At 38.2% G+C, this 22,288-nt stretch overlaps 1 protein-coding gene across 3 annotated transcripts in view; it reads right to left on the minus strand.

Moving 5' to 3' along the window:
- LOC125764879 (protein Wnt-1-like) overlaps positions 1-22,288 on the minus strand; it is a 28,905-nt gene that overhangs the window by 3,614 nt on the left and 3,003 nt on the right. The window contains exons 2-4 of one of the 3 annotated variants that reach the window (XM_049429525.1): positions 21,110-21,632; positions 396-846; positions 213-333 (exon numbers count right to left, since the gene is read on the minus strand). In XM_049429525.1, the coding sequence (XP_049285482.1) occupies positions 213-333; positions 396-680 (406 nt within the window). In that variant the 5' untranslated portion in view covers positions 681-846; positions 21,110-21,632. Of the gene's footprint in view, positions 1-212; positions 334-395; positions 847-21,095; positions 21,633-22,288 lie in introns of all 3 variants that reach the window. The other 2 variants (XM_049429523.1, XM_049429524.1) reach the window with 2 other exon arrangements.

A 22,288-nucleotide genomic window follows, 5' to 3' on the forward strand; every position in this document is an offset into this window, starting at 1 on the left:
AAGAACTGAAAATCAGATGTCGAATTAGAATCTGCCATTTTCTAATTACTTTACGACAAGCGAAGAAAGAAAAAAATAAGTCAGTTCTTTCAGTTTAAAATTGGATACTTTTGTTAAACATGTGCGACGCCCCCTTCTGTATAATTCAACAATTCGCTGAAAGAGTCAATTAATAAATATACCCTCAAAAAACCTGTAAAGAGACGACCTACCTTTGTCGTCGAAATTCCCATAGTGTATGCTGGAACCACGTTTCGCCGAACAGTTCCAGCGATAGTTCTGAAAGTACGTTTGGCACTCATATTTAGCCGTGTTGGCTGCATGCACAATCACCTGGAAAGAAGAGATACGATTTAGATGAGGTTAGCGGAAACAAATACTAAATAACCATATACCTTCAACAGTTCCGGATTATTGTAACAGGCGTCACGCTGATGATCCGTGAAAAAAGTCGTATCGCCACACAGCTCATAGCTCCGATTGTCCCGATGGAAGTGTGCTGGATCCAGCGATAGGTCGGCAATGCGCCACCAGCTACCATCGGCAAACCTGCTACAGTACAGCAGCAGCAAAAGCAGCAGTTGCAGCATTCGCCTCGGTACGACACGATCGGCCGCCAGATGGCACGTGGAGTGGGGAAGTCGCAAGCCAAACGAACGAACCTCCACTTGCTGGACCATGGTTTGCTGCAGATCGTTCTATAGTCGCGTAGTGGTCTGGTAGATGGTTTGGTGAGGATTACGGTTGGTCTTCCTAGTGTCCGCCGCTCATCGTTGTGAGTTGCGGGAAGGGCAGGACCTCACACGTAAAAAATGGGAACGGGAATGAGTTGATTCCGTGTTAATCCTGTCAGAATGAAGGGAAAATTGCAAAAAAAACGTGCTATGTATTAGTATGAGGACACAAAAAATCGGGACGGTATATTTTAAGTTCGTAAAAGTTAATGAATTGCCACCGAAAAATGGACGCTCGTTTCCAGCGGAAAAACCGTTTACCGATCCGTGTGGAACACTTTAGCACACAGCAGGATAAAATCACCGAACAACTGTGCAACGATTTTTAATATCATCGTTCCTCATCATTTCAGCGTTTTGCTGGTTTTTACGTTTAAGTTTTTTCTTTGTTCATTTCCCTCCTATCGTCAAACATAGAGGTAATATTGGAAAGCGAAACCAATGCATTTTCATGTGCCCATAAACGACATCACCGCGGCCGTGTAGTTCGTTACAACCACAGATGGTTATCCTATAAAACCGTTCGACACACGGTTCCGACCGTTGACTTTTGGGGTCGTAAAAATGCAATCAAAAATTGACCATCCGACCGACACGAAGGGGGAGTGTGGATGATTGTGAAAATGAGTCGAAAATGGGAAATATTCTCGAAGGATCAATGTTTGATGGTACTGAATAAATATGAATGGTTATTGAAAATTTACTCTGTGAGTATACAAAGAAGAAAAAAAATACACTCAATATATGAAATCGGAGAGGGGGGTTTTTAAAAATTTAAATAGAACATTTTGACGCTGTTCTCTTGAAGCAGAAATCGTAATCTTCATTAGTTTTTAGGAAGGATTATACAAAAAATTAAGCAGAATTTACTGCATTTCATTAGAGGGTATCAAGGTTAGATTAAATGAGTTTTCCACGATATAATTGATATGTTTATCGAGCTATTGTTTTATGTGGAAGATTGACTTGTTCAATAAAATTGTTGAGCAAGGGTTGCAAGTTGAGGCAAAAGGTATAACAACCAGCAATATTGCTTCTATCGAATTCAATAAAATGTTCAATTAGTCAATTAAATGTTTGAATAAAATAGTCAACTCGGTGACCATGTCTATTATACTCTCGACATCCCTGTGGGCTTTCTAGGCATGATCGGCTTAGTGGTAAAAAGAGTACAAATATTTTATGTAATTTTTTTGTAATTTTTTATGTGTAATTTTATATAGTAACTGTAAGCAGACTTGCTAAAATACTTTGAAATGGTTTTAAAATTTTTGTTTCTTTTTTAAACAAAATCTTCACATCACAAATGCTTCATGTGACGTTTGAATTCGTTTATTAAGTTCACAAACGCCTAAAAGTATGCAATTACATACTTAGTATCCTTCTTAAGTGGCTTAAAGTAGTGTTTGGAGATTGTTTTCCCATAAAAGAAGCATAATTCGATATTTTAAACACACATAATCTCATTTTAATGCCATTATAAACATTATAACTGACACGTCAAGATCAGATTTGATGAGAAAACTCCTGTAAAAATAAATCTGTTCAGCAATATTTAATTTGAAGTAATTACAAATGTGCGAAGGAAGATATTTTGGGATTTTATCAAAGTAAAGTATCAGTTCCTGTATAAAATACATTCAAAATACCTGACTTCAAGCTCACACGAGATGAACTGATCAGCATGACAGAACGTGAAAACCGAAGAGTAATGAGCCGAATGAAGAGTTTGTTTATCAAATCCAACATATTAATACCTTCGAAACCACATCACCATCCTTCCATTAGGCGTACCCTCTCTTGATGAAATGAGATATCGAGCCTATGAAAGGTTCGGATGCCTAACAGCAAACAAAACATGGCTAGGGATGCTGTCCCTGCTAGCATAGACAAGCTGGTAAGACCGAACAAGAGAAGAAGAAAAAAACCTGGGGGAAAAACAGAAATAAGGATTCGCCGTGTAACTGTTCCACCCTGGCCTCGGGGGAGGAGTACGTAATACGCCGTAATAACATTAGACAGATTAGATGTGTTTTATGTGCTCCGTTGTACGGTCTGTCGTGTTGGTGGCCGTTGCAGCGTGTAAGAAGGGAATGAGACAGCAAAAAAAAAACAATCGACTACCCCGGACGAATGAAGGATCCGATGACGGGGTTTTATTTGACCCAAGGGGGTGCACCACCACCACCACACACTCCCGGTTGCCCAAAAAGCGGCGAAAACCGGCGAAAAGGTGGTGAACACGTTGTGGCGTTACTTACGGTACGAAGCTATAAAACAAGCGAAACGCCTTAACCTTAAAGGTTTCCATGGGCCCCGGGAATGGGACGTTTTTCGAACAAAAACGCAGGCAGACGTAGTGCCGCGCGGTGACAATAAATAAAATATCAGTTCACGTTTTGACGACAAACAACGACGACGGCGACGACGACAACACTTTGCGGGCGCGTGTAAAGTCGATAATAGTGTGTGCGCGCGGGGTAACGTTGTCAGTTCCCCTGGGGGAAACGCGGTTTTCCAGGATATGAAGATGTTCTTACGCTTGTGCCACCCTTCTCCCCCTCCCCTCAACCCGTATCTCATTCGATTCGTAACGAGGATTAGGAACCGTTTGACGACAGATCAAGGTTTGTTTGGAAGTTTTCAGATGTGTCTGTTTTTGCCTGGCCTCTTTGTGTGACAGGGGTAAACGACAACACGTGCGTCCTTTTTGTTCGCTTCGATAGCATTGGGAGCAAAAGGTTAGAAGCTAAACAAAATAAAACTCATCGTGTGCAAGGATAAATATAGGTAGCATGTGTGGGTTATGGAATCAGAGTGTAGCAAAAGCTTATAGCAATTCAAACGTTGAAGACACCAGATGTAATGTTGGATTTTGAAGAAACCCATGGACATAGGCATGGAGAATTTTCTTAGCAAGTAGATAAGCTTACGCGATAAACCGTTCGGGGGGGGGGAAGATCACTAGCACCAGATGTTGTTTGGTTGCTGGTTTTGTCGATTGTACTCATGTTTACTACATGTACGCCGGAAACTCAAATTGAAGTCACAAAATCCGCCTGTGGGGGCTCACTACCCCCTCCCCTAAGACCGTTCCAGTTTCGCCAGTCAATCGAATGCATGATTTATGCAACAGGAGCTCAGAAAAGGTTTGAACGAGCAAGTTGCAAGCGAAGCGTTTAATAAAGTATTTATACGCTAACTTTGCGGTGGGTGGACACAAGCTACTAAGCTGTGGTTTTTCGATGATAACATTTGTCGGTGGGCTTAACACAAGAAATTGTGCAATGCTGTGCGTAAAGAGATGGGAATATTTGATTACAAGGTGGGTGGATATGAATATTGAAACACCCATGCCTTCTTTTGCTAAGAATTTACGCCGTTGAAGTCTCTTCTTGAAAGGAAATTTGGCTTTGTGTGCTACTAAAGCTTGTACACGTGCAGTAAAATATGCTTTTGCGAAAAAATTTAATAGTGGTTCAGTAATGGCAGCTGTGCTGTTCAGATTTTATTATGATAATAAGGATTAGTGCAACGAAAACCAATTACAAAATTAAATTAATCAATTACAACTGAGTGGTACAAAAACTTAATCCAAATTGAATGCATCATTCCTTCGAAACCTGTTCCAAAAACCAATAGGATTATTTTCATTTAGTTATCTTTGTAAAAACTATCTATCTTTATAAAAACTTTAAAACATAAAACTCTTAAAAAGGCACCAAAAGGCAAAAAAGCAATATTAAAATACCTCGGGGAATACAATTTTAACGAAGAGTATTTTTTTGCAGATAACCAGATAACCAAAACAGTAGAGTTTGCCAATGACGAACACTATGGGATGTATGAGGAACACATAATTATATAGCGAATTAGACTCGCTTGTTTCCGGTGGGCTAGTGATGTCATGAGAATGTTACCGAAAGGCCAAGCCCGTAAAGTCCTTCAAGTTCTTATACTTGAAGTTTGGGGGGTGGGGTGGGGGGGGTAGGTGGGCGAGGGAGCTGTTTGGCTAAAACTAAGATGAACCAATGGCGATGATGCGTCCACCCGAAAGGCCTGGATAATGGCAGAACCATGTGCGGATTAGAGGACTCTTGCAGCAGAAAGTGAACCTAGACCGCTGTACGCGATTGGATTGGATTTTTGTCTGCTAAATGATAAAATTATCGATTAAATCACACCCATAAAGTGTTTAGTGTGTTTGAAAATATATCTCACGTCACACTAAGCTGTGGTGTGGAGCGACTTACAAAAAAGTGACTTTCTCTCCCACAATAAGTCCAGCACAAATAAAATCCACTTTTAAACACGTAAGTGGTATTACTGCAAATTTGCTCTGAAATATGAACTTATTGTGGTATGACAGAAAAACAGAAATAGAAAAAAATGCAGCAAACAGTGCAACAGAAAAAATGAGACCTTGTCAAAAGGAGAAAAGCAAAAATAAAAAAAGAAGCATAAACTCACTCATAAACGCATAAACTGCCACATCCACTGCATCGCGCGTTTTTGAGAAAGGTGCAGGATAAGATCAAATAAGGCAATTGGGGAGAAACACAAAGCAGCGAAAAATAACAAATAAAAAAAAACATATACACACAAACACAGCTGAAGGCTGAAGGCTCTATTCGGTTGCTATGGCGATTCATCTCGGTGGAGATGGTTGCCACTGTTTGGCAGAAATAAAAATATCAGATTTCCGGCAACAACAAAAAAAAACAAAATAAACCGAATTATGCCGCGCTCCGTTTATGTCGGTATGTGAGCGGACTCGGTTATTATTAGGCAGCTAAATCCGCCGAAATCTATCTACCATGTTCCAGATCCTGCTGGCAGAAATTGGGCAGAATGGGCAAAAAGGGCGGATAAACATATCGCGAGATGCATAACGCAGCATAAAACGCCCCACCATATCGCACATACTATGCGTACTTTCATGCAGCATAAACAATGTTGTAAAACGAAGAAAAAAAAACAGATGAACGGAACAGTAGAGGGAACAGAAAACAAAACAAGGAAACAACCATAAGCTGGATTGTGATTTTAAGAAAATCTCGAATCCCAACCCGCATATTGTTTGCCAGTAACGCGCGGCTTACCCGGAGGGGGCGTTGAGTTTTCGTTTCGATTTTTCCATACATTATAAACACCACTTCATGAAGAGAAGAGAGAGAGAGAGAGAGAGAGAGAGAGAAAAAATGAAAAATGGCAAAAAATAAACGCTCGTACACAGCAACCGTTTAGGAAGCGTTTCCATTATTTGCGAAATAATTGGCAGAAAGCCGCTAGCCATGTCGACAAATCACGGCCTCCCGAAGGGTCTCTCTATTGTAATGCTTTTATTTGCCGGTTGTGTTTTCTTTCTCCCACCCCTATTAGGGCAAAAAACCCTAACCAGGATGGGGTCCCCCATTATCCTTGGCCATGTTTTTGCATGCTTGTGTACTTTGCGATGAAGAAGGCGTCGATGTAATGAGGGTAATTTGAATTGTTTAACAAATTAGGGCCATTTTCTTTGTGGAACATGGGGTATGGTGGTGGCATGGTATTATGGTGGTTAATTTTTGAATGAAATTGGTAGTCAAAGCTAGGGATAAACTGAGGGATATTTACGCAGGATTCCTAAATCTTCTTGTGAAGTGAGGTTCAATTGTGAGATCATAATTAACTTAAGCTTGCAAAACAGAAGAACAAGAACTTTTTCTTTGCAAAATGTTGGCCGGTTTTATGTTGCATACCTGTGAAATGAAGCTTCATCAACTTTTCAATGAATTAACTTCATGCGTATGATGTATAAATAATTTTATGCAATCAATGATACCTAATATATTTGCTGGTTCATTCATCGCTTTATTCAGTTTGTATAATTTATGTACCATTTAAATGAAATGCATGGAAGTATGTAATTCTAATCCCTACTTAAAACATGATTTTCAGAGATTTTGCATTTGCATTCAATTATAGGCGGAAATGTTTTGTTAAATTTATTTTACATATTATAAACATTGAGACAGTAACTACAATGAATGATTTATGGACAAGTTTATTAGTTTATTAACAAACTTCCAGTGATGGTAATTGATAAGCGTATCAATTTGTTTCTAATTACATTTATTTTTGATGTTGGACAATATTACAACTGAATTTGTTTATTTATTTACTTATCTAAACATAATTTACACTTCCAAAACTTTAAAAAACTATACAGCTTTTAAAAGTTTTTTTTATAGTTAATTTGCTCGACAGTTTTCATGTTTTTGGTTTCTGTTTACCAATATTTTTTTTCATTCATTCAAAAATGAAAAGGTTTATGGTTCTGCCAAAATTACTTTCCTCTTCCTTTTACAGATATCCTTTATTTGTTTGATAACCAACTGCTTTAAGTTACATTGATTATTTATTCTCTTTTGTTTATGATTGTTGTTTATTATTTCTTTGCATAAAGCTTGTAGTAGAGGAAAAGAATTACTACTAACTATCCGATTCTAGTGTTAAAAAAAATTAATTAGTTGATGCATGACTTTTACGTCTCTAGTCTAGAATGTGAACTACAAAAAATATTAATTTATAATCCTCTTCGAAGCTATCTATAAAATAACTAACAAAAACTACTCTTAAATATGTTAACAATTCTAGGTTAAAAGTTTTAAATTGTTTTTCTTTTCTTGTTTTTTTTTTCATTTCCTTTTTTTGCTTTTAAGGAGATAGGAGAAAATCCTGTGAAACAAATATAATTATATTTTATAGTTTTGTTGAGAAGTTCAGATACATTTCATTCTAAGGTGTCTTTTTGGAGTAAATTTTTTGTTATGGTTTAAACCTACATTTAAAATTGGTTTTCTAGAAAATGTATTAAGTTTACATTTTCATGGAATTTGACATGTTATATGAAGAATTTTGCCATTATATTTTTAGCTACTTTAAAACATTTGCGCATCTGTTATTATTTTCAAGATTAATATTTCGTTAAACAACCTAGTTTCTCAGTGACAAATGTTTTATGAAAATTGTTATTATGTCTCTATTCGACGGCATTCTCATTATTGGTAAAGAAAACGTGAACCTTTCTAGTAGATTAGGCATTGTATGCTGTCACCTTATCAAACGCTTGAATGCAAGCAAAACACATCAACACTCGGGCGCATTAAACTGAACAGTTTATGAGGAAAATTAACACACATACATTGATTTCCATTATGCTGATTGAATCGATGCACATGAATTGTACTACAAATTCCAATCCTATGCATAACATATATCATACTGTTTTCCATGCCCAGTGCAGCATCCCATCTCTAAAGCTGATAGGCTGGAAATAGCTTTTAATGGCCACAACCAACAAACACACACTTGACTCGTTAATCCTTACGTTTGCATTAAACGTGCACTTTACATCAGAAGTGCACATCAACCACATTTTCGACTAGCGTAGATGCGGATATATTTGCCGAAGCTTTGTGGGAGGTTTTCTGTCGAGCTAATGAAACCATGCTCGTTAACAGTTACTGGCCCCATCCCCTTGGTCCCCCCCGTCGACATAAGCATAAGTGCACGTAACGCACCGTAACGTAAAAGGGATTCGTTGACCACACGCGCACACACACACACACCAAACCAGCACAAGTGCGTCAGGCCGTCGTGTGCCAAAACCATTTCCCTTGTCCAATGATTGGCATCGGTGCGATGTCATAATGAGCTAATTTGTGGCTTATTTATAAGCAATGTTTCATAAATTAGCATCGACAGCATCATCGACATCATCATCATCATCATCGTGAACGTTGTTGCGAATGTGTTGAGGGTGGCACTAGTACGTTGCGTTGTTTATCTTCCTATCCATGCATCTGACCATTACGACCAGACCGTTTAATGCTTGTCGACAGCAAAAAGCGGCTTAAGAAGGATAAAACGCACGCATTTTCCTGGACTGGTTGGAAAGGAGTAATGAAAAGCAATGGATTTATGTCGACTGAGCATGAGAAAAGAAAAGAACAAAAAAACGAAACGGATGGAAACGGCATTAAGCTGGAGCAGCCCCATTAAGCAAGGTAGGACTGTTTGTCGTGTCGGTGCAACTTTCCGCAAAGACTGTTTGTTAATTAAACGCTGTAATGAATGTTAATTAATTTTAAATAATTTCTATACGGCCAAGTGATTAAATAATTACGGCAAAGGCTGATCAAGGGGAGGGGGGGGGGGGCGTGGAGGGGAGAAGGTCAGCACCATGGGGTGAAAATGTTGTCAAGGATAATTGAGCCGATGGTTGCGTCCCATTCGGCCCATTGAGCTCTGATACCTGCTGAAGCCAATAATGGTTCCTGCTGTAGACATTTAAGTTGATGACTTCAATCAACCCGTACCACTCGCAGTGGATGAAGTTAAGGTTGTGCAAGCGTTTTAGCTTACATTTTGTGTTAGTACAATCTGCATCTGAACTGATCTACCCAATGTACCGATCTCGGGTCCATGCTACAGCGTAGCTGTTCCGGGGCACGCTCACTGCTTTGTTTATATTTACGATTATCCAAAATCATAAAAATATTTCTCCATCACCATGCGGCTGACGTCGGTTGATGCGTAATTTGCTCGGGTTTTTTGTTGTTGTTTTTCTTTAAAAAAAACAACAGTTCGCTCCTACTGCGGCTACTTATGCTACTATTGCAAACTCTCACCCCGCAGAGGGTGGGTTAATGGGTAGTTTGTACTTCACACACACATCCACACACACACACATGGAGTGTGTTTAATTTTAGGAAGGACTCTTAGTGCGTAAACCAAAGTTGCCAATCAGCAATCGCAAATCGATGAGATGGCAGTTAGTGAGCTGCAATAGGCATTTGAATCGTTTGGACACGCCTTCTTGACATCTTGCCGCATTTTGGTGCGTGGATTGAATATTATTCAATTGTCTTTTATTAACAACATGTAAAATTCTTATTCAATCCTGAAAAATATACAAAAAACATTTTTTTTATTTCAACCGGTTGTGCCCGAGAAAAGGAGGAAATGCCTTGTGAAAATTGTACACATTTCAGCCTTTTGTGGCGGACTGTACGGCTAAACGTCATAATAATTACATATAAATAAACAAATAAATAAATTAATAAAAATCCTTGTGTCTTGCCGTATAGCTTTACAGAAGGTGATTAGCAAAAGAAACACTCTCATAGAGATAATATGGAAGTATGCTTTATATTTCATATGCCTTTCATATCGTTAAACAAACACGGTTATTATGTGCCTTTTACAGAAAAAAATGTAAAACGAACAGAATAAATTTAATTCTAAATAATACCACATTTATTTAGCCTCAAAATAGCACAAATTAATTCATATAAAAATATAACATATTTTTCTAATGCACAATACAGGAAAATTAATCACAATTAAAATAGTAACAAAATGCTTATAAATAGTATACATCTCACTTTGTCGTCAAAGTATTTCTTAAATGTAGTGAAAAGATATTAAAAAGTTATTCTTTTTATTCGTTGAAGAATGCTCATATATCTGGTTTTATTAAAAGAATTTATAATTTCAACCATTTTAAAATTTCATATTTATTTATAATTTTGTTATTACGTGATTTTGTCTTATAACATGCTTAACAAAGTACATTTTAATTATTTTTGCAATGATACTTTAAATTTTCTTTTAAATGATTTTTTTAAATTTAATTTTATGAGTTTCAACTACTTAATCAAAACCATAACATATCTTTTTAAATGTTGTCATATTTTCGATTGACACAAAACGCACCACACCGGTACATTGTTGCAGTTGAAGAAAAACGCATTCCTGTTTCTGTTCCGATGCATGTCGCTAAAAAAACAACAACGTATCACGTATCACTTCAAACCATACATCTTAATATACCTTCTACTCGAGTGGCACCTGCGGCTGCTAAATATATTCTGCCCAACCGTTCCGCAACAGGAAAAAAAGAAAACCGAAAGCAAGAATCGCATAAATTTCATACAAAACTGTGCCAATCGTGTCAGTGCCGTTGACATTTTCACTGGAACCAGTTCAGACGGCATGGCCACAGGTTTGCAAACGCAACTAATTAGCCGGTGGTCCACCGCGATCGCGGTCCGCAAAGTTGGCCGCGTGTGGTCAAGAACATTGAAACTGTTGGGCCGTGTTGTTGCTTTTCGAAATCGGTCGGAAATCAATTTCTCGTGCGTTTCCTCGTGTGCGATCTTGCGTTTGTCGATATCCAATCAACCTGCCGTGTGTGCCCGGGACACAGGCACAAACGGCAAAAAATAGTTTGAAATGGCCCGTATATCCACTACCGCCGTGATCGTTAACACAAATTATCACGGTAATATTGCCCCCGGATATGGAAGCAGTTTGGCTGCTGTTTTTTTCCTGTCTGTCTGGCATTTGCCCGCCGGTTTGGATGCTGTGCTGTGATCAAATCCTGCACACCCAAATCGACACCCCTTTCCAAATGCTTCCGACCAGATCAAAGGGAAGGAACCGAATTGAAATCAAGCGAAAACCTGATTTTCTTCAATCGCCAGCAACAAATGCGTTTTTGACACGAGGGCAGAGAGTGAAAGAGAGAGAGAGAGAGAGGGATGTGAGAAGGTGGAAATTTAAAACTAAAAAAATAAAATAGAAAAATGCTAGGAATGGCAAGAATCATATTTTTGATGCGATCGATCAGTGAAGATGTGTAAAACTCCTATGCGAGATGTGCCGACAGTTGTGCACGTGAGCGCAAAAATAGATCTTTGTAAAAAAATGCGGCAAGTGCGTCTTTATAAGATACACACGAGACTGGTATGTCGTAAAGAGCACAAGGGCTTATACGGACCAAAATATATCTTCAGATTGAGAAGAAGAAACCGAGTTCGAGATGTGGAACGAGCTCGAAGACTTCTAATAAATCTCTTTATTTTCACTGTTTATAATTGTTATGATTTAATTATATAATAAGTTTTTTTTAACATTATACGATTAGTAAGTAAAAAATGTATTGATTGTCTTTCATCCTTTGAAAGCGATTAATGTTTTCACACATTTTGAATTATTCAAATCATTGTCTAATTAGACTTTTTTCTCTTCTCTTCTCTCTTTATCGCTCTACCCTTCCTTCTTGGCGTAATAACATCTAATAACATGTTAAAACCTTTGTTATTCCTATTGTTAACTACATCTACAGTCATTGTAAGTCATACATTATAAAAAGGATTAATTTTAGAAAATTTTTCATAATATTTCCCTACTATCTATTAGTACGTTTGAGTTCGAATAGTAGTTTGAGTTTGAGGTTTGAGTGTTTGAGTTTTAATTTCTAGGTATCCTTTAGTGCACGGATAAAATTTCACCTCTGTTAATTTGTAAAAGCCATTGCGAAAAGAATAAGGCAACTCGTTTCGAAACTGTGTTAAAATGGTGGATGTCACACCAAAGCCAGATGAAGTCGATATGGGATCTTTTATAAATTCTCCTATCTGGAGTTCCTTTTAATGGTCACCTTACAGCAGCCAAAAATCTCCGTAACATACAGCAAAATTTAAACAAGAAGATCGCGAGCAAAGGGAGATCACCTTCGTTCCCCTTGTAGGTTGAAATTATTGGCCAAACAGCTCAAAAGTATCTGTAGAAAATGATGTTCCTTATGCGAAGTTGTGGCCCGTGAACAGCAGACAATGACCCAGAAAGGTGTGACGGAAGGTTCTAGCGGAATTTTTTTTATCCTCGCCAATCCTTTTGTATTTTGCCATTTTTTTGTATGGGTGACCTTTGCTATAGTTCTGGTTAGTCGGTGTAAGACGTATTTATGTTAAGGGTCATTAAACATAGGATTTATTTAATTATTTTCATTAGTGTTCTATTAATCGCTCGATAAAAATTTCTTAAATTTCTCATAAATCCAATCAAATCTACTGTTTTTCTAACTGATTCCTGATGTTTTCCTCAAAATCACGTATTACACGTATTGATTAATTTATCTTTTACGCTTTAAATTTAATTTTCTTATTACTATGTTTTATTCTTATTTTCCTATCTACTGTTATCATTTAATATGTTTTGTAAGCAATGATACTGCAAAGAAAATGACAACGTTTTGTAATATTTTATTATACCGATATTGATTTAAGAACTAGGAATAAAACGACTCTTTATACAGCTACACAAATAAGATATACAAAAAGAGTCAAGAAAAATATGAAAAGCAGTTGAGAGAAAATTACATCAAAACGAATTATTATAAAATAATGAAAACAATGTAAATAATTTCAGTAGATATAAAATATTCGGAGTAGCCCGATGGTGCATATGATTAACGGCGCCGGTCCACACGGCAATACCGGGTTCAAATTCCATCCGGACCGTCTCCCCGTTGCAAAGACTGACTATCCGACTTATAAGTCTAGTAAGCCAGAAATGGTCGGCACGATTTGTAAGGTCGTTAAAGCCAACAAGAGAGAGATATTAAATAATTTTTTATCCCTTATTAATTATTATAAAATGAAAACGAACCATTAAAGGCAATCATTTTTAATTTGTTTTAAATGACACAAATGGTCTTTTGAATTTTCACTAGAAAACCATATGGCAACGATTGTATCGTATATAGAAAAAATAAGAGAAATAAATAAATTTGGCCAAGTAGTAATTTTACTATCGTGCTGCTAATTTTATTGTACGTAAATTTACACAAAGAGCTATTAAAATCGGTTGCCGTCGTCCAAGCGCAAACACATGATTTCTCCAACGTCTATAAATAACTTTTCACCAACCGAGGCAAGTATGTAAAAGTGCACATTTTTAATCATTTTCCATTCACGACAAATCGACGAATAACATTCACCAAAAGCCATCGCCCAACCATTATGGTGGCTAACGATGCTTGTGCCAATAACCCAGAAGTGTTTAAAAAGACCTTTCCATCAAGCGCCCCAAAGACGAAGAGTAATGATGCGCACACTTGACTGACGCACGAGTGCATCGGGAAGCACAGATACAAAAAAAAAATTGCAAAGATCGACAATATCTGAGAGCAGTGTCCTAAGTAGCTTTTGAAAGGGCCCGCAAATGAGCATCGAAAAGCGTCGCTTTGACGTGAAGCTTTTGTGTGTCCCGTTTTTTTTTGCGTTGTCCCTTTCATCCCTTGCAGATTTGCTGTAGACTTCCCTTTTAGCAAAAAGGCAAAAAAGAACATCGCGAAGGGTCAAACGGGGCGCGCATATTCATGAGCGTTTGCGATCGATGGTATCGTGGCCGAGTGTACTACAGATGCGCACAGTTACTGTACTAAAGCAAGAAGCCGCATACAGCCTCTCGAGGCAGACGATGACATCGATACATTTTCCACTTGCCAAGCGGCTGGTGCTGGTGAGTGCTGAAAAGCGGCACATTTCCACCCCATATGTCACCTCTTGCGGTAGGGCAAACGCCGGCAAACAAACAACCACTGCCCCATTCCGGAGAAGGGCAAAAATTTATTCATCGACCAAGAGCTAATTAGTGCCGTCGTGAATGCATACGGTCGCGTATCGTGTCTAGGCCCTATAGGCCCGAACTGCGATGCACTTGTACGATTAAGTCACAGCGCCGAGATATAAGGTTCTTTCGTCGATGGAGCTCAGTGCACTTGTTGCCATCGGGAGTTTGTTAACGGATATCGTTTCGAGCAAATCTTTCACTCTTTGTGCTATTTTGTTTAGATTTGCAGTTTAAATCTTTTTTTAAATAAACTGCCTATTCAAGGTATTTTTTGATAAATAATCAAACAAGCAAACATGTTTCCTTTTTATGTTTATTTATTATTTACAACAATTAAAATTTCCTCTAAGTAACTTTTTAATTTACTTACTTATTTTATTTTTCTATAATGTTTATTATTTCTTTAGAAAGTATATTTTCATGTAAAATGTTAAGAACACCCAGGCCGTTACTAATGAATAAACAAAAATGTTAAAAACATTTAAAATATACGATTTATACTATTTGTGATACGTGATTTGTGATGGGGCGGCCGTTGGTGTATGCCATAAACGGTGGCGATCCACAAGATAGGAGCGGGGATCAAATCCCATCCGAACCTTTCCCTTCGTATCAAGGACTGACCATCCAGCTACGCAGTAAAAATAAGTTTAGTTGCCAATAAGCCAATACAATAATACGTTGCCAGAAATGGCCGTCGTGATCTTAGAGGTCGTTAAGCCAAGAAGAGAGAGAAAAACATTGTGATGATACTGAATTTTGTAAAATAATTTACTAAAAAAATTCATGAAATAATAATAATTCAAATTAAACAAAACCAAATCATTAGCTTCAAGTAAACTACAACCGTTAATTATCTTTCTTTTGAATTCTCATACATTAACAAATGGGTCAAATGAGGTTGTCCTATTAATATGACAATTTCAAATTATTAGACCTGAAAGCATAAATTATTAAATTTGCAAAATTTAAATTTTATTATAAATACTTACAGCGAGTAAAAAAAAGTTTAATACTATCTCATGGATGATTCTCAACATCTCGTTAAATTACACATTATTTATTATTTTAAAAGCAAAAACTGCAAGAAGAGGTTAGACCATTTCACAAAACCATTCTAACAAAAAAGCAAATCATATTAGCTTGATTAAAAGAAACAAAATAAGTACTTCAGGAAGCAATTTCTTTCAACGAAACTTTCTAAGCCGGTCTAATCTGCCGATTGATTAAGCTAAGTGCAACATCACAATCGTCTCGACCCCTTTTGCACGATCAATAGCATAACTAATAACACTTTTTCCGCACGATTATACTTTCCTTCCGGCTCCATTCTTACCCGAAAACATCATAAGGCCCCCTTCATTTGTCCCCATCTTTTTTTTTTTGCTCGAAATATGAGCGACTGGCAAACGGTTCTGGGTGTAAAGGCGGCAAGTATTTAGGGCGGAAAATCACACCAACCGGTGTCGGATAATTTGTACTACGATGAACGCAACTGGAGACGGCCCTGCAAGTAGGGTGGCAAATGGAAAAAAAAAATCCCGGGTGTACCGGGCTGGACTGGCGGCTCATTTTCCAGAAGCTGAAGCACAGTGGTAGCATCAGCGTCGGCGGCAGTAACAGCACATATGGAAACTTTGCCGAACAAACCAGACATCGTAAAAATAAAACTCGAAACAAACAAAACTTTCGGCCATAATTTAGGCCCACCCAGTTCGGTGTATTCCAGCGATGGAAAAAAAATCTCGCAGCATCTTATACGGTGAGGATTTAGAAGAAATGAAACCCTCGCCCCAGGGTGGAAGGAGAGACTTGAAGCGGGGGGTGCAGTCAGTGAGTTTGGAAATAAATTTCAACACATTTTCCTGATAAGTCTCTGTGCACTGGGCCGCGAGCTATTTGACGGCTCATCGGAGTTTAGGATTTTTTGCTCCTCCGCTTTTCCAACGATAGGAAGCGATTTGTCGTTGTTCAAATAGAAAATGTGAAGCTTTGTTTTGTGTCGATATGAAATCTATATTGATGTTCGCTTACATTTAAGCGTAATGGATGGAAAATGATATTTTTCCTTAGAAATAATCCTTTAAGTAATCATAAATGATTTATGAAATTCTTTTGTTTTATAAAACAATACAATTTTACAAAAAACAAACACTCATAGGTCAAATTTCCCGGCAAGATAAGAACGCCGAGAAGTGATAACTAATATTGAAAGTTGCTTCGAATTTTATTTTATTCTTTGTAATAAAATATGAGTTATTATGTTTATTTGCTCTAGATCTTATTTTCAAATAAAGAAATTTGTATTTTGTACTTAAACAAGTTAAAAAAAATTTTGAACGAATTTTTACTATTTTCAGTAACAAATTGTGTTCGCTTTTGTTTAACATCAAACATTGCTCCTTGTTATGGGAGAAACCGCACAACTTGCTTGTGCAATATTGTAAAGAAGACACACACACACACATCAGTTCACGATACAGTCCACTGGGGCGATAATTAGTTTCTGTTTACAACCTTCATCCTACTTAAATTCATCATTAAAATCTGCCCATTAGCGCATAAGACATCCGTAATGCGTCCCGGCCGTTAAAGTGTACCGCGTGGATGGATAATGTGTGCGTGTGTGTGCTGGGTTTCATTTTAAAATTCATCCCCGCGTTTAGCTTCGGTTATGAGCCGCACAGGTAATGACAATCATAATGCCGAGAGCAATCCGATTCACCCTTAAACATTCATTACCGGCTGCTTGAGAGACGGATGATTGGTGTAATGAACATGCTAATTTTCATCTGGGCCCCGACAAGGCAATAACAGCATCAGGCCCGTATCAGGTTGCGGTTACGATCCGACGGTTGTACACGGGGTGCAGAAATTTTGCTGACCGTGAGAAACCCATCAAACTGTCTGGTTGCATACGCATCGGGAAGGCTTAGTTTCCTTCCGCCGAGTCCGGCATTCCCTGGACAGGCGTTGGCGTTTCGGGTGAGCCAACTGCTGTAGGATCTGAACGTTTCTGAACGAGTTAAAGTGCACAGTGGGAAAATATGATTGTAAATATCTTGCAACCCATCAAGCTACTATTTTGAATAGAGCTACATAAATAATATTATGAAAATCCTCACCTCATACCCTAATTGCGCATCTTAATTGGTTCTTCTTCTTGACTTAACGACCACCTTACACAGGTCATGCTGACCATTTCTGGCTTTCCAGACTTGTTTTTACTACGTAGTCGGATAGTCAGTCCTTGATACCGTGGACGGCTCGGATGGGATTTGATCCCCGGTCCTGTAGTGTAGAACCGGTGCCGTTTATCTCATACACCATCAGGCACCTCTCTTTATTGGTTATAAACTGTTTAAGTAAAGGACCTTTTTTAGTTTTAATTGCTTACCTTATCAACTTTTGAGGCACTATAAACCTCAAAAACTTCCAACCTGGTTTGCAAGAGCTTCAAACCTTCATTAGGTCCGAATGGGATTTGGTTTTTGGTCCTGTCCGATAAAGACCGACGCCGATGCGATCTCTCCGGTCGCCTCTAGTGTTAAATGTTTTAGTCATATGCACAATAAAAAATGGTTTCAAGTTGTGATGGGTTCATACTCAATTTACTCGAAGTCGGATTATTCGGATTCGGCCGGAATGGAAAAGCAACTACGCCCACTAAGCGAAATTGAATCCGGAGCTAAAATCGAAGATTACTGCGGAGTTAACTTTGGATTCAGCTCCGGAATAATCCGATATCGACTCCGGAGTAATTCAGAGTCAACTTCGGTTTTTCTCGGAGTTGAATCCGGTTTTTATCCGTGGGAGTTGAAGTGAATTCATGAATCCACTCCGTAGATTTTTTGCTCCACTAAACTCCACTCACTTCGTTTAGTGAATGTCGCAGTAACTCATATTTTTTGGTACTCTGCTAAATTAGAAATCAAAAAATAAATTGACGTTTTATTTTTGCTGTGATTTGTGGATTATTATTCATAACATGCTAGTCTTTTGATAGTTACCGGAAGCATGAATTTGACATGTTTAGTCACGTTAGTTTGTTCATTTCAGATCAATAATACTTTCAGATCAGGATGAAATTATGCTGCTCAGATTAACTTAAACAATCGGCTACACGTATGAGTATGAAAATGACAATTAATATGAAAGTGTGTACTGATAATATGAGTACAGAGTGAAGCTGGATTTGCTATGTAGATCGCAAATGTTTTGAGTAAATTAGAAGTTTTCTTTTGTTAATTTTATGCAATAAAAAGTAATAGTAACAAACAAAATTCTTAAAAATTAAGATGTCTGCTCATTCGAGGTTGTTTAAAGCGAAAGGAAAAGTAAAGATTAAACAATATTAAACGTAACTCTATAATAAGGATTTTTGCTACCATTGTTTGACGTAATATTGTAAAATTTTCCCCAAAAAAGGTAGTTTTTGAATCATTATCAATCATTTGGACGATTTGCTGCATAAACATGGTCCACTGTAGCTCATATCCGACAAACAGAGGATGGCAGTAAGATTCGTACAGTTTCCTTACTCCCCATAAACTACCTGCACATCACAAGCCAACCGAATGCACATCACTGTATGGTGGGTTGATGCTGATGTTGGTGACCTGCCGTTATCCACTTTGTTACCTTCATTAAACGGGCGGGCAACTCATTCTGGAAAACCTCTGGCCGATCAATTTGTTCTCCCTTTGCCCAGCGCAAACCCGAAAGATTTAACTCGAGTCAACGTTTTTGTCGCAAACCGTGGAAACCACCTCGTGCCCCGGGTCTTGGCAAATCTTCTCCAAATCTCCCTTTTACCCCAAGCAAGATCCTGACTACACACACACACACATCCCAACACACAGGCCGAATGCGCCATAAAACGTAGCTTTGTGGCTTAATTTACTGTAAATAAATGTGGTAATTAATATTTTTACAGCATAAAACCGCTCATTCGCTGTTATTCTGGTGACGGCTGAGGGTTTTCTCCGTTCGTTCCGTGGTTTGCTTTTATCGTTGTTCCACTTGCGGTAGGTTGCACGGGCCTAGAGAGTTTGGGCCCCGGAGCCTGGGGTGACCAAACAAACCTCCACACTCTCTAGGTGCGGAGTTGGTCGATGAGTTTTGGGATTTATGGTAATTAAATACATGCAGTGATGCATGAAAAATTACGCCATCCGGTGAAACGTTGGGAAGAGAGCCAGGACGAAAGGTTGAAATGGTAAGGATTGCCGATTCCCAGCGCTTCATTCACTACGACCATTGAGCAAATCGACCGGTCGGAAATACACTAAACGGTTGTAACGTTTTATGCGGACGGTGCTTCAGATATTGTGTGTGGTATCGAAGAAGCGTGAAACAAGAGTATTTTCTTGTCGAATGATTCACCTGTACAGGTCGTTTTGCAGGATTCGTTTCGATGAGTCATACAAAGAACCAGTTCTTGCATGTCCTTTCTGGTTTCAAATAGTTTTATTTAAAAATTCAAACTTTTTTTCTTTTAAAACAAGAACTACTATCTAACAAGAAATAGTAATTGAAAATAGTATAAATAAATTATAAAGCATTTAACATAGAAAAATAAAAATCCAATCCAAAGAAATCTATAACAAAAATTAAACAGAACAAATGCAAACCAAACTAAAAGCTTTTGTAATCAATTTGACTACAACCCTCTATAATTAAATTAATACAAACAAAATTAGATTTGACTTGTAATCAGCCAACAAAGGCTCTTTTTAATTCAATTTTTTTAGTCAATTAAATATTTTAAAACTATTGTCGATCTGTATTTCAACAACTTCAAAGCTTTTGAATCAAAATCAATTCTTGTCCTCCGTTTGAAACAATGACGTCGAGGAATGCAGGAGAGTTTATACATAGCTTTAAGAGAAGAAACAGTCACAATCCATACACCAAAAATCATTTTCAAATAAGAAATTTTCCGAAAAATATTCTGGAATTGTTTTAATTTTATTCGTATATAATATATGCGTTTTAATTGACATTCTTACAGTAAAGTCAACTGGAAATGGTTCATAATTGTTCCCATCAAATGACACTACTGTTAAGCTGTTTATTAACAGCATCCTAATTTAAAAAACGTTGCTTTGTAACAATCCATCAACGCGATCGAAATGATCCTTTCATCAACTACAAAAAATCGGACATGGGAAAAAAATTGGAAATTTCATAAGTAAGTGCTACATCCCGGTAATGGTCGTTAAAAAAGCAAGACGAAACCGAAAACTAATTAAATTCTACCACTATTGCGACCACGACACAATGTCGGAGGCGACACATTAGAAAGGCAAGATAAACAAACGCCTCGCGTCACACCGGCCAACACGACAGAAGGGAAGAAAAGTTAGGACAAAAAAAAACAACAAAAACTACGCGACACGAAACGTGCATTACGCGGCCACGGGAACATAATGCCAATGTAAATAGCGGGTTTGGGTTCGGTTAACTGAGGGCACTGCTGGAATCGATTGGTTTGCCCGGGAGGATCGGTTAGATATTTCCGGGTGAAACCCTGACAGAGCGATGAGTTTGCCAAAGAGACAGAGAGAGAGAGAGAAGGAGAGAAGGAAAAGAAGGATTTAACCCGTTGCGATCATTGAGGAAACAATAACAAGATGAGAATATAAAAAAATCACGATGAACCTTTCCCGGGTCCCGGGTGATGCATTCCTTGGTGCGTTCTCAACGATGGGAACGTCCCATGAAGGTCCATGGCAAAGGTTGAAACGATTGGGTTGGGGAGAAGAAACCAGGGTACACGACTGGGGGAAGAGCCCTTTTGAGCGTCTTTTCCCTTTACCTTAATACTCACACTTTTACAAGGGCCGAGGTATAGTAACGGGGAAAATTTAAATGCCATTAATTAACACAAACCTTTCTTACCTTACCGTACGTACGATCCCGGGTATGTTGCTTTTATTTTTCGTTGCCTTCTCCGTTCCTTTGCCTAGGCTCCGGTATGTTAGGCTCACTCAGCTGAAGCCTGCTGGATGACGACGGTATGCCTGGAACGTTAGATAGACTTCGGTTCGGTATGATCTTCACCCTTTGCGACGCACTGTATCACTCGATCACCAGCTTCCTGCTTTTGCTCCTTTTCACCACCTTCAATACCACTAATAAATATTATCCTCTAGCACGGTTTAATTGCGTCGTTTTTTTTTCTTTTAAATTCTTCCACTATCTGCTTCCCGCCGGTATTACACATCCACTGCGCGATATCCCTTTTTTCCAAACGGCATCACTAGAAGATCACATTCAAGCCCCTTACACAGCACAGCAATACCACGGAACATTTACTCTCACATCATAACATTTTAAAGGACTTTTTTTATCACTTGCGGTCCTGCGGTTGTCTCGACCGTCTCTCCGGTTTTAACTTCACTGCACGATCACTTTTTTGAAACTTGCCTGAGGAGATGAATAAATTCGTTCGAAAACAGTTACAAAACACTTTGAATGATTTAGTGAGTCTGTTTTCCTTCATCACCAGTTTATCTGTTTTCCGAAAAACCATCACCGGTTAAGCTTTTTTTTATCATTTCCTTCACACGCACATCCTTCCTTCACGCTGGTTTAAAAATTAACATCAATAATCATGAAATGTGTCTTAATCGATGTTAATTGGTCGTCGCTTGAAAACAGATACCCGATCCCTGACAACAGGTTGGATGTGGAACGTGTGTTTTTCCTCGCAACAGCATCATAACACCACGATCATAGCATGAGATCGGTTCGATCGCTTTGTACGGGTGTCTTAATGTAATGATATTGGACAAATTAATCATTGCACACCGGTGACGATAATAATGGTGTAATAAACGAAGCCTCTCGAAGCTATTTTCCGCGAGGCAGAGGTTAGCATAAGGCGGCTAGTTGAGCAGAAATAATTCGACTTAATTACAACTATTGCACCTATCGGATGGAAATAATGAAATTAATATCGTTGCATGAAATTAGCTTGTGAATAAAACGAGAACTAATAATAAATGATGATTTATGTTGCCGCTAGCTATGCAGTAGGGTTGCAAAGTGTTTCTTATCTTGTGGATAATGAGGGTGTAAAA

This window comes from Anopheles funestus, chromosome 2RL (assembly GCF_943734845.2).
Source record: "Anopheles funestus chromosome 2RL, idAnoFuneDA-416_04, whole genome shotgun sequence".
NCBI classification, from domain to species: Eukaryota; Metazoa; Arthropoda; class Insecta; order Diptera; family Culicidae; genus Anopheles; species Anopheles funestus.